The sequence below is a fragment of the Pavona decussata genome, unplaced genomic scaffold (genome assembly GCF_977016875.1).
Source record: "Pavona decussata unplaced genomic scaffold, jaPavDecu1.1 SCAFFOLD_437, whole genome shotgun sequence".
NCBI lineage: Eukaryota > Metazoa > Cnidaria > Anthozoa > Scleractinia > Agariciidae > Pavona > Pavona decussata.
This window is the reverse complement of record NW_028145792.1, coordinates 43832-56776: the sequence shown is the minus strand read 5'-3', so window position 1 is coordinate 56776 and position 12945 is coordinate 43832. Positions and strand designations below refer to the sequence as shown.

The 12945-nt window shown below is 41.5% G+C and overlaps 3 protein-coding genes across 3 annotated transcripts in view; 2 read left to right on the top strand and 1 right to left on the bottom strand.

Moving 5' to 3' along the window:
* LOC146450638 (uncharacterized) overlaps window positions 1–12402 on the top strand; it is a 60846-nt gene extending 48444 nt beyond the window's left edge. The window contains exons 8-10 of the mRNA XM_085100146.1: window positions 9212–9385; window positions 10427–10642; window positions 12041–12402. Coding sequence (XP_084956272.1) covers window positions 9212–9385; window positions 10427–10642; window positions 12041–12402 — 752 coding nt within the window. The remainder of the gene's footprint in view (window positions 1–9211; window positions 9386–10426; window positions 10643–12040) is intronic.
* LOC146450640 (uncharacterized) lies at window positions 100–2255 on the top strand. The gene has a single exon (XM_085100141.1). The coding sequence runs from the start codon at window positions 499–501 to the stop codon at window positions 2194–2196; it is 1698 nt and encodes a 565-aa protein (XP_084956267.1). The 5' UTR covers window positions 100–498; the 3' UTR covers window positions 2197–2255.
* Window positions 2519–6479, bottom strand: LOC146450639 (uncharacterized). Its single transcript, XM_085100165.1, has 2 exons — window positions 5247–6479; window positions 2519–4924 (listed from the first exon to the last, which is right to left on the bottom strand). The coding sequence occupies exons 1-2, from the start codon at window positions 5703–5705 to the stop codon at window positions 2519–2521; spliced, it is 2865 nt and encodes a 954-aa protein (XP_084956291.1). The 5' UTR covers window positions 5706–6479.
* Window positions 12403–12945: the final 543 nt, after the last annotated feature.

Genomic DNA, 12945 nt, shown 5'->3' with positions numbered 1-12945 from the left:
TTCCTATCTGTTGATGGAACACATTGTTCCCAAATTGATAAATAAGGACTGTTTTGTTTCGAGTTCCTATCTGTTGATGGAACACATTGTTCCCAAATTGGTCATTTAGGACTGTTTTGTTCCGAGTTCCTTTTTGTTGATGGAACACATTGTTCCCAAATGGGTCATTTAGGACTGTTTTGTTCCGAGTTCCTCTCTGTGAATAGAACATATTGTTCCCAAATTGGTCGTTTGAGAACAGATTTTGGACCATTTTTCTACGCATTCCCATTTTGTTCCCAAATTAAGGTGGCCTTTGGGAATGAGGCAAACAATAAGGCGCGCTCAGACCTGCTTGGGCGAGTTTGGTGGCATGTCACTGTCATGAATTTTGCACAATAGTAATGAGGGCGGGCAAGTAAGGGCATGCTTTGGCAAATACAAACATATATGCAGTTCCTTTGCTCGTCATCGGCTCCTCGGTTATGGTTCAGATTTAAACGAGATCGTGTTGACTAGATGCGCTTAAAAGGCAAAATGAACAAGAAGTATAAAGTCGATTGGTCGGATATCGATGGAGCGTCGCCCAAACCGAAAAGGCTTCACTTGGAAAAAGATGAAACCGACAGCTTGTATCACTGCCCAATACAAGAGTGCGACCATGATGGATTTCAAAGTCAAAGAGGGTGCAGAAAACATGTTTATAACAAGCACAGTTGGTTCTTTTATTTTGATGAAAAGCCCAGTTCGAAAGAAATCACAGATTCGCGAAATGTTCCGATGGTGAAACCAATTCAAGATCAAACAACCGAGAGCGCAAAGCATGCCGCAAAGTTACTTCCTTCATTTTCATTATCGTGTGAAATTGCCGAGGTATTCACGAAATGGTTGACTGGAAGTGGTGGCGGTTACAAGAAGGATCGCGCAGCGCAACAAATAGTTACAAGATGCTTTAAGTTTCTAAGATTTTGTTGTGAAGACGAGGAAGAGTTGACTTTTGACGTGGTGGACTTTAGTTTATGTTCTCCAAATTTGTTGTTCAAGTTTATCGACTACTTACAAGAGGAATGCAAGCTCGGCCATGGTGGGCGTTTGGGCTACATAGACTCTATTTCCGAAATGATCGACTTCAGAAAACTTCACGGTGCATCAGAGGCAGTCTTTCAAAAGTTCTCTGCAACAGAGTTGTATCTCAAAAGAGCGCGAAAGACAGTTGCAAAGATGATGCGATTGCAGTGGACACAAGATTTAGACATTGAAACGCTGGAAGCAAGAGGCCACTGGGCAACAATGGAGGAGTTGTTGGAGGTCGTGAAATTCCATCTGCCGCGCTACGAAAATACCGTGAAGATGTGCAAATCGAGTCCAGCTCAAGTTAACCCCTCGGACTTGACATTTGCCACGAAATTCGTAGCCATGTATCTGTTCATCAAAGTAAAGGGGTCACGTCCTATGACTTATCAATATTTGACGGTGGACATGATTGATACAGCTAAGGAAAAGGGTGGATTCATTGATCAGAAAACGTTCAAGACTGCTGGAAAGTATGGATTTGATTCTTTGATTCTTTCCGATGCAAACATGCAAGTGCTCAATGGTTACATCTCGTACGTTAGACCTTTGCTTAAACCCAAGTGTGATTTCGTTCTCGTCAACAGAAATGGAGGCCAGCACGGTAAATTGGGCGAGATCATGAGCAAACTGGTGTTTGATGCAATTGGAAAGTACATCCATCCCACGCGTTATCGCCAAATTGTTGAAACGCAGAGCCTCAATCAGCTCACTAGCGAAGAGCAGAGGATTTTGTCGGAAGACCAAAAACACAGCTCTGCCGTTGCTAAAGTTCACTATCAAAAGCAACGATCCCGCGAAGTTGCTTTGAAGGGTCATGAGTGCCTACAGAAACTTCAAGGCGCTAAGGGGTCAGAAGTGGACGAGGACGTCAACGCAAGACTCGGCGATTCAACTTCCAACGCCCTGCCTTCTGTTGAACCAGTGCAAAATGACGCCCCGCCTAAACGAATCTTGCGCTCTCAGCGGAACATTCGTCATGTTTTGAAATTCACAACAGAAGAGGACTATTTTCTAAAGGAAGGGATAACTAATCACGGGTTTGGACAGTGGACTGCTATTCTGAGGGATCCTGAGTTCAAGTTTCAAAGGGGAAGAACTGCGGACTCTCTGAAGAAAAGGGCTGGACTTAAAAACTTTTCTTAGGGGCGACGCGCCTAAACTTAACGCTTTGTTAAATGCCGCGACGCGTTCGTTTAGCATATCTGCTACAGTGGAACATCGATTTAACGAACCTACTTATCACAAAGTCTTCACTTCACTTCAAACAAACCCCCGATAGAACCAACCGATTTTCCTAGGCCCTTTGCAAATCGTTAAATCGAGGTTCCACTATAGGTGATCCTTTGGCATGGAAATACAGACCAAACATTTCATACATTACTGCTGCCATTTTATTCACGGTCAATTAACCGACTGGAATCATTCGCAGTCAACATGCCCAAAATTGAAATAAAGAAAATGAATGTCACTCGTCAGCTTGCTGTTGCTGGCTGGAAAAGTACCTTGTAATGGCATTGCCAGACCGCGTTTTCGATCTCTTTGACTGCGCTCTTTGTGATCGTGGCCTCTTTCTACCACTGGTGGCTTCCTTCCGTGTCCTCTCGAACTCCGTGTGGCTTGTGTGCCAGCTGGGTGCTGGAGTGATAAACATCTGTAGGTCCTCTTCGTCATCGTCTTCCACCACCACCTCTTCATCACCTCTACGGCCACCAGTGCCTTCTTGTGCACAAGCAACTTCTTGGCTTCCCTTGGAGGCCGACGACTCGCCAAGCTCCTGTGCGGTTGGCAAGGCCTCGTGGACAGTCTTCACTAGATGTTGATGTCTGTTCTGGAGGACACCGAGAGACACACAGACGCGTTTCCTTTCTTGCAAGGCTTCGCTGGAACCAAGTGTACCAAGGTTGCGGTGATGGTTCCTCAACTTGTCTTCAAGGACTTCGCGATATGCCGTCAACGACTTTCGAATGGTGGGATCGAGGCAGGTTGAGATGGACTCGACGCAGTCGTGTAGCTCTTTCTCTGTACTGCGTAGCCATTGGCCTTCAAATGCTTTGTGTGCTGTCTCGCGTCGTTCCTGCTCCTGGCGTACTCTTAGGTCATCCTGGTGCCTCTGTAGTTCCCTTTGGATTGCGCTCGGCATGGCTGAGTCGGGATTTGTTGAGAGTAACTCGGCACTCTGAGTGCTGACCCCCTTCTCTCTCAGGGCAGCCTTTCTTGCCTGGTGTTGTTTCTTGGCACGGTCACGTGACTCAAATCGCTTTCTCTCCTCCTCGCGAAGCATGTGTTTTAGTTGCCGGTATCTAAGACTATCTGGATGCGACCTTGCTAGCGACTCTTTTATAGGAGCAAGTTCGTCATTCTCTGAGTCAGCCTCTTCCATGCTATCTCCGAGAGTTTCCTCGTCACTCGTGTTGAGAACTGCAGTCTCCTGCACTAGAGGACTTGAAAGTGACAGTGACCTGATGGCCTCCTTCTCCTCCACCTTCAAAGTGCCTTCTGTGCCTTGCAAGGTGCCTTCTTCATCGCTGTCCGTGTCGTCCTCTTCATTGTCGGTGTTGCCTTCACGATCGTTTGCTTTCTTGGCAGCCCACACCACGCATTCCATCGCATGCTTTCTCAGCCAAGCTGCTGCCTTCTTTTTGGGATCTGGAAGGCTCTTGAAATGATATGTGCGGAGGCGTCTGTCCATGGCTGGCTGGTGAGTGGGACCAAAGTCCAGGTTACGCTGTGCCGTCACCAGCATCGGACATCTGTTTATGAATGCTTTTGCTGTTTGGTATTTGATATCATGAGCAGTGTAGCCACCCTGCGTGAGGATCTTCCAGTCGGAGATGTCCAGTACATTCTCATCTGCTTCATCTATGAATATCACTTCTGTAAATGGGGTAATCATGGCTTTGTTAAATGCGCGTTGCCTCGTGACCGTTGCAATGTTTCCGTGGTGCACAAGTCCTTGGATGGGGAAGAACAGGCTCGTTTTTCCACTGTTTGCAGCTCCTACAAGACAAGGTACTTTGTCCTTGTGCTTCTTCGCATTGTAGTTCAAAAGTCTCAAGAAGTCTTCACAAAACATTGCCACTTCACTTGCAGACAAGCTGTTCTCCAAGATTTCACGAAAATACTTCGGGTCAGCTTCTGTTGCGGGATCGTATGCACAAAAGCATCTAGGCGACAGCTTTCCTATTTGCCGCACTTCGATGGGGTTTTCAACAAACGCACGATTTTTTACAGACCAGCAAAAACCATTGTTGACTTCTATTAGGTCATAATCGATTACCAGAGGCTGGAAGAGTTCACAGTTTGGATCGGCAAGCAGGTCGATAACTTTCCTCATATCTCGTATCAGTCTAGACTTGAACTGCTCATTGGTGGCGAGACTGTTAATAAACGCTCTTGCCTCACATTTGTACGAATAAGTGTATCTTGATCTCGGATTCTTCTTATAAACTTTGCCTCGATAACTTGCGTATTCAAGCTTTTCCATGGCGATGGTTATGTCGTTGACGAGGATCGTCAGCTTGTCAGACAGATGTTTCTCATCAGATGCAAAGGCTGGCGCACCTGCGTTGGACACGCTGAAACCGAACTTGTCGATATGCAACTTTGCCTCGATCATCCTGGCCAGAGCATTCTCCAAGGATGGTTGGAAACTTGGGTTTATTAATGTTACGCGCACAACCTTTTCGGTGCCACATTCTTCCAGCTCTTGTGAGACCATTTGGTCAATTCCAAGCAGATTTGACATTTCCTCTCGATAACTGTGCTGATAGGAAGCTGTTACGATGTCTTGCATATATGGGTTTTTGTGGTCTTTCAGGAGGTTGTAAAGTTCCTTAATGGCAGTGCATTCTTGTCCATCTTGAAACTGAACCTGTAACAAAAATATAAACCTGAATATCATACACGGACAAACAAATTTCTAGTGGGAAGTGTGTACTAAAAGACAAACGTGTCTTGGCCATGCAACTGCTTGAGTTGTATGTACTTTTTTTAAATGTGTACTAAAAGACAAACGTATTGAAGTGTGTACTAAAAGACAAACGTATCTTGGCCATGCAACTGCTTGAGTTGTATGTACTTTCTTATCATTAAGACTTTGATGTACCATTTCCTGGGAAAATGGGTTTTTAAATCGCGGTAAAAATAACACCATCGATCAACTTAGATCTTGAAATCTTAAAAATTGGTATTACCTGTTTTGCCGTTACACCCATTCCACACTCCAGCAGTGCTCGATGGACTACCAGTGGATTGGCGGGGGCGCCGTTAGGTGTGGTCAGTACCAACCAGTACGTTATCGCAGGCCACAACGATTTATTAATCACAGTCGGATCTCCATCGAGCCATTGTTGAGAAAACATGTTGGGTATTGGACTGGGTTCTTGGTCTTCTTCACTATCCTCGCTCTCTTCATTTATACTTCCCTTCTTCTTTTCGTGCGTCGATATTGCACTAACGAAAAACGCTGTGTTTGGTATAGCTGTTGAAAGGAAACAAAACATTTTCACAACCGTGTAACATTGATCAAGAATAATCTTAAATAATTCTCTCAAGCAAACAAACCTGCAATCGCTTTGTCGCAAATATCCCTCTTTTTGCAAATCGAGTTCCATGATCGTCCAAGGTCTTTTTCTTTTACGTTCCACACACATTTAGCACTTATAACGCTACACTGTCCAGCCAGAACAGGACTCATGTAGCATAAGGTTGCTCCTCGTATAGCCTCGCTGTTCAACTGCTTGCATGGTGCTTTCGCCCGACGCATCTTCGGAAGATTTAGAGAAAGAAATGAATTCAAATATCTCTTTAAATAGTGATCTTAGCCTTGAAAACCTGATATGAATAAATTTGATGAATTGTCCTCGATAATCTTGTGTTGTAGTTTTCCCCTCAAGAGAGTTGCACTTTTGTCCTAAACGCTGATTGTGTTTACAAGGATCCTTTGATATATTTCAGCTTCATTAGGACCCAAAGAATCGAGAACAATATTGAAAATGATTCAAAGACGCGTCGTGATAATTTCTGTCTCGCTGTTTCGCCTATTCACAGCTTTCTTCCTTATTTTCTTTTGATCTTTTCTGCGGAGAACAAGAGGACCGACGTTGATGTTAATTTGACTTCGGAACACTTGTATGTAATGTTTCGCAATCTTATCTCGCACTTTCGCATCAAATTCTCGGTGGACAATGAGTTGACAGAAAGTGTTAATGATTCAACCTGAAGAAAAAAATAATCAATGTTGCCGACTTTTCCCAGGTTGATGATGTTTCTTGTGTTCGCATGTTTAGTATCCATGTGCGCTAGGGATTAAATAATGAACACGTATTTTGACCTCGCAACTCATTTAAAAGAGACTCACTGGGTAGTGTTGATACGGCAAACTTAAGGCGAATTAAAAAGGATAGGCTGCTAGTCGTAAGAAATCAAGATACAATTCATATGCCCGTTAAATCCGTAATTTCCATCACTCCCGTTTGCTAGTCGAAGGAAATTAACGGCCAAGATACTGAATCTGACTGAACTTTATTTAACGTGGAAAAACGATGCAATTGATATTTCCGTTGAATCTGTATTTTCCGTCACTCGCCTTTGCCGACTTTTCCCAGATTGATGTTGTTTTTTGAGTTTGCATGTTTTGTATCCATTTGCGCTAGAGATCAAGTCATGAGCAAGTGTTCTGGTCTCGCTGGTGTAAAATTTTTACAACTCGTTAACAAGAGACTTGCTGGGTGCTGTTGATATGGCAAGTTTAAAGCCAATTAAGAAAGGATAGGTTGCTAGTCGTAAGAAAGTTTACAGTCAAGATTCGATTCGCATGCCCGTTAAATCCGTAATTTCCGTCATTCCCGTTCCTGTAGTAGAAGTTCATCTGAGTTGAAACATCACATTCCCCGTGAACTGATCAAATCTTAAACATAAGAAAAACACAACATTCTTCAAGATATTCATATCCCCGTCAAATCCGTAAAATCCATCATTTCCGTCCACTGAGGGAGGTTGTGCTTGTGCTAATGTATAACGCCTCGTCAGTTTACTGAAACTGCAAGTTTTAACCAATTCAAACCTCTGTCATGAAACGGGAATGACGGATTTCACGGATTTAACGGGAATATGAATATCTAATCATATACTTCTCATTTTAACTGTAAATATCCTGTAGGAATATATTATAAGATATTTAAGACTTCTGTCATGAGACGGGAATGACGGATTTCACGGATTTAACGGGGATATGAATATCTAATCATATACTTCTCTTTTTTACTGTAAATATCCTTAATATATTATTATATTACTTCTCTTTTTTACTGTAAGTATCTATTAAGAAAATATATATGTTATATATATTATTTTAATAATGTATTCTTAAAGATACTTACAGTAAAAAAGAGAAGTAAATGATTAGATATTCATATCCCCGTTAAATCCGTGAAATCCGTCATTCCCGTCTCATGACAGAAGTCTTAAATATCTTATTATATATTCCTAAAGGATATTTACAGTAAAAAAGAGAAGTATATGATTAGATATTCATATCCCCGTTAAATCCGTGAAATCCGTCATTCCCGTTTCATGACAGAAGTTTAAATTGGTCAAAACTTACAGTTTCAGTAAGCTGAGTAGTTGTAATATATTAGCACAAGCACAACCTCCTTTAATGGACGGAAACTACGGATTTCACGGATTTAACGGGGTATGAATATCTAATTATATACTTCTCTTTTTTACTGTAAATATTCCTTTAGGAATATATAATAAGATATTTAAAACTTCTGTCATTTAACGGGAATGACGGATTTAACGGGAATATGAATTTCATATGCAGTTAGTTTTTTTCTATGATTCGACATTGCCTTTCACAGTCAAATGAGTCGCAATTAGTTCAATTTGAATTCTTGCCGTTCAAGTTTTAAAGTTTGAAGTTGCAGTTGACCTGCTAATATCTTTTTTTTTTTTTTTTCTAAAATACGGCGGATTTTACGGATTTTGCGGTGTTCTGAGATTTAAAGAAAGTGAACTTTTAACTAACAGGGGACTGTTTTGGACCCCTTTCTTCGTCCTAAGAGTTCCGAGGATATCTATGAAATTAATGCTTTTAAAATCAGCGAGCAAACTCAACGGAAACCAGAAGCATTCTAAACGTAATGCTTGCCATCACCTCTGTCCAAATACACTGCTGGAAGCAGATTAAACACATTGCACCGAGATATTTTGCCCGAAAACTCAGGGGGAACAGAAATTTTGGGAAACGATCCTTCCTCCCTTCCTTCTTTCCTTCCTTCCTTCCTTCCTTCCTTCCTTCCTTCCTTCCTTCCTTCCTTCCTTCCTTCCTTCCTTCCTTCCTTCCTTCCTTCCTTCCTTCCTTCCATCGAAGAAATGTGTACTTACGAACGCGATGTCCTTCCTTCCTTTCTTTCTTTCTTCCTTCCTTCATTCCCTCTTTCCTTTCTTCATCCCTTCCTTCTCCCCTTCCTTCCTTTATACCTTCTTTCCTTTCTTCATCCCGGCCTTCCTCCCTTTTTTCCTGCCTTCCTCCCTTCCTTCCTCCTTGCCTTCCTCCCTTCCTTCCTCCCTTCCTTCTTTCCTTCCTTCCTTCCTTCCTTCCTTCCTTCCTTCCTTCCTTCCTTCCTTCCTTCCTTCCTTCCTTCCTTCCTTCCTTCCTTCCTTCCTTCCTTCCTTCCTTCCTTCCTTCCTTCCTTCCTTCCTTCCTTCCTTCCTTCCTTCCTTCCTTCCTTCCTTCCTTCCTTCCTTCCTTCCTTCCTTCCTTCCTTCCTTCCTTCCTTCCTTCCTTCCTTCCTTCCTTCCTTCCTTCCTTCCTTCCTTCCTTCCTTCCTTCCTTCCTTCCTTCCTTCCTTCCTTCCTTCCTTCCTTCCTTCCTTCCTTCCTTCCTTCCTTCCTTCCTTCCTTCCTTCCTTCCTTCCTTCCTTCCTTCCTTCCTTCCTTCCTTCCTTCCTTCCTTCCTTCCTTCCTTCCTTCCTTCCTTCCTTCCTTCCTTCCTTCCTTCCTTCCTTCCTTCCTTCCTTCGTCCATCCATTCATCCAGCCAGTCATTCGCCCGCACTAAATCGTGGAATAGAAATAATTCAAAGTAAATTTGTTCTAAGTAATGCAGTCGTTTAATTTACGCTGTAAATAATAGAGGAAGTTTATTTTTCTAGGTTTTACACTTGCCTATGTGAACTGGAATGATCGAACAAATGTCGATGTTCCGATCAGAGCTCCCCAAAAAGAGGGTACATACCCTGACGGCTATTACAGCCAGAGCTATATAGAGATAACCTACTGCTGCCGAAGAGATGGCTTTGTTGCCAATGGCATACGTTTACCAATCGGTAAGTTTATGAAATGGTCCGTAAGCATCCTCCTTCGCTTTACTGTTCTCTCAGCAACAATGTATAATTTAAGGTGCAATTACTAAAGCGTGCATTGATCTGCCTAGCATTTCCCAGGCGAAGGAAATTGAGTGGATCACATCCAGCCTTCGTAGGTTGTGATTTGCTGGTATTTCTTCAGATGACCTGTATGCAACTTTACGTAGCAAACGCAACAATCCTACTGAAGTCAATGTAGGTAACAAGTGACCGGTATTTTAAACACTGGAAATACTTGTTTCAATGAATTGACTGTATAATGTCTAGAAAGAGTACACAACTTCCTCCTTTTTTAAAGAATTACGGCAAAAGGTGTTGCACTTGATAAGAAAGGGAAAAGTGCTATACAAGTGGAGGGAGACTTTGGCACTTTTATAAAGTTCTCCTGAACGTTTATTAGTGATTCAACCCTAATCAGTCTAGGCTGTTTTTGAGTTGCTAGAGGGGAGGGGGGGGGGGGGAGAAAAATGTTCCTCCGTTCGTGCCTTCAGGAGCATTAAAGCAACAACAATAAAATCTAGAGAGTAAACATTGAGTTGAAGAAAGTCTCCTTGGCGATCATGACTTGATACATGATACGACGCGCGATTGACGTAATTGCTTCTTCACAGCCACCAAAACCTCAGAAAACCATTCAAATTGACCCCAAAATTATCACTGTATACCAATATAGAAATGATACAATAATGGTGCAAAAATGTAAGAATTCAAATCCGAAAATCAAAATCATATCAAATTGTTGTCATATAGGTTTAGGAATTAATGGTTTCCAAACAATCATAACAAACAAGTATAATTACAGTCTGCGTCTACAATTCAGAGATAAAAATAACAGACCTCTTTGGAAAACGCGAAACCATAAACACTGATTTGCGAGGTTTGCCTTCGACCGTACCTTCGCGGTGCTAATCTGGTCACCGTGGAGCTCTTTTAAAGCGGAAGGCAAATGATTTACAGGAGCAGGACGGAACAAATTTAACCTTCATCCTTTTCATTCCACAGAGAATCCCTTTATACTTACAAACGTTCAAGGCTTCGCATGTCAAAAGGTTTGTGGTGCACAAGAGACCGCAATTGCTGTAGTGACAAGCGGACCACCAAAGCTCCCCAAGGAACACCCATCACAAATCCGCGGAGACCCTAGACCAGCTGGGAGCGTAGACGGGATTGGCATGGCGATCGAGTTACGCTACTGCCACTATAGGAAAATGGACGATGGTTGGTATAGAAAGTTCATAAGGACAGTGCCTACTTTTCTTATTGCGCATACGTTCTGCGCATCTCGAGATACTCAGGTTTCCTATGGATGGTGCCTACTAATACAGGAATATTTATACGCTGTTTAAAACTATGCGGAGAAAGCAGAACGTAGCAAGTGCTCCTGGTATCCAAAAATAAAATTGGGGGTAACCATGTATTTTCCGAGATAATGAAGCTTCAATATTAAAAAAACCGCCCTACAATCAGAAACTCCCTTGAAAACAATGAATCCAACCTTTTTTAACAACATTGAATCAGAAAAAAGATGTAAAGTTCTTAGTGAGTGATAAACTTTCTTTAGTCTGTTTATATTGCAGAGAGAGAAAAAGTTCAAAAAAGCCTTAGCCGTTCACGGTTCGGGTGTCCGCACTGTAATTAACTCTGAAAAATGCGTAGTTACCCCAATTTTTTTTTGGATTCAAATAGCCCTTGCTAAAATCTGCTTTTCCTGTATACGTAGTCCTAAACCGCGCAAAAATACTTCTTTATTAGTATGCACCGTCCTTAAACCTAAACTACAATAGCTGTTATCTTGTAAACATCACATCCTCCATGACAGCTTCAACAACTTGCTTCTCGGTCATATTTTTGTTGACGGTTTCTTTAACCTGGAAATACAACATTTGGCCCTTCACATGACCGGAATATACATATATTTTATCTTTTTTTTAAAAAGCATCCCGTCTTTGAAAAGAGATAAGATCTGCTGCAAAATAATAATTAGCAAATGTAATTTGTTAACAAATAAACAATAGACTAAATTACATTTTTGTCATAGCTTTCCTTTTCGTCCCCTGAAGCAACACTTGCAGCCTTTTTAAATCGCTTGTAAAAAGCCCTCATATTTCGAGATTGATATTATCCTTGGCATATTTTCAATTTCATCTACCCTCTAAATACATCAGTTATTTTTGGTGAAAAACCACATTTCTCCTTTTTAGTTTTAGCTTTACTTAATTATTTACATCATATTTGTAGGCATGGGTAAGTAATGTTTCCTTTTGATAATTATTTATATATAATATTTTTTAGATTCAAGGAAAGCGCGTTTGATCATACCTCTACGTTAATAGTTAAAGAAAATACACTACTCATTAATCCTGACATTTTCGGAAGTGTCAACTGTCGATTGCAACTTAAATTTGGACTTTGCTCTCTATTCTGACGATGACAATTGAAAATGTCTAAGAATGTCAAGATCAAAGACTAAGATTAATTGTCATCATTATCATTATTATCATAGTCAATTAACAGGCTCAGAACGGAAAATAAAATTATTTTAACTTGATTACGCATCGGAAACAAACAAGAATGTATTTCCTTGACTACATTTTCGTCGTTATTATCTCATTGCAGCCAAATTTGTTGATCTCGAGCTTGTTGCAACGCGGGTGATGGCACGCACGGCTGAGAGAAAATGTGTGCAAAAAGGAGGTCATCTGGTCAGCATCCACAGCCAACAGGAAAAGGACAGAGTTAAGAAAATTATGGGAAACAATGCCCGAGTATGGATTGGCTTGAAGCGCAGAACTGTGAGGAACAGACCCTGGGTTTGGTGGGATGAAACTGAGATGGACTTTGGCGAGTGGGAACCAGATGTCACCGATGATCAAAACTACGTCACCATGAAAGCTGATGGTTCATGGGAGGCAAAGACTAACGAAGAGAAACTCCCGTTCGTGTGCAAAATGATAAATAATTGTCCTTTAAGCGATTGAGAGGATTGTGATATAAGCTGATGGATGAATACAATAAAGGAAAAGATAAGATGTAAAACGTAAAATTAATGTCTGTTTGATTGTTAATTGTTATATTTGTCAACTTGGATACACGGAGTTCCCTTCATGAAAAGTTTTAATCAGTGTAACATTCGGCCCTATCGCTTGCTGTGGAGACTCCCCTTCGTGGTTCATGTAACATATATACTTGACTGATCAGTTTACAAGCGTCGCTTTCATAAGACGGAAAGTCATAATCATCCGCGTTAGTCTACTGAGTTCTGAGAAGGGCTGTTACGTTGTTACTAAAATTGGAGAGTGTCTCAAAAACTACCGTCCCCCTCCCTTACATAACAACCTAACCTCTAAGATACCTAAGACTGACCCTCTCGAGCTGCGAATCTACATAAATAAATAAATAAATAAATAAATAAATAAATAAATAAATAAATAACACCGAACACTCCTTCCTAATATCACAAAGTAAGACAGGGAGCGGCAGTGCAATAATGGCTGGAACGTTCATTCTACACTTTGTTTGTT

Coding starts and splice junctions, on each gene's coding strand:
- LOC146450640 (XM_085100141.1), top strand. CDS start 499: ATGCGCTTAAAAGGCAAAATGAACAAGAAGTATAAAGTCGATTGGTCG.
- LOC146450639 (XM_085100165.1), bottom strand. CDS start 5,705: ATGTGTGTGGAACGTAAAAGAAAAAGACCTTGGACGATCATGGAACTC. Junction 4,925..5,246: donor TGGGTGTAACGGCAAAACAG/GTAATACCAATT, acceptor TTTTTGTTACAG/GTTCAGTTTCAAGATGGACA.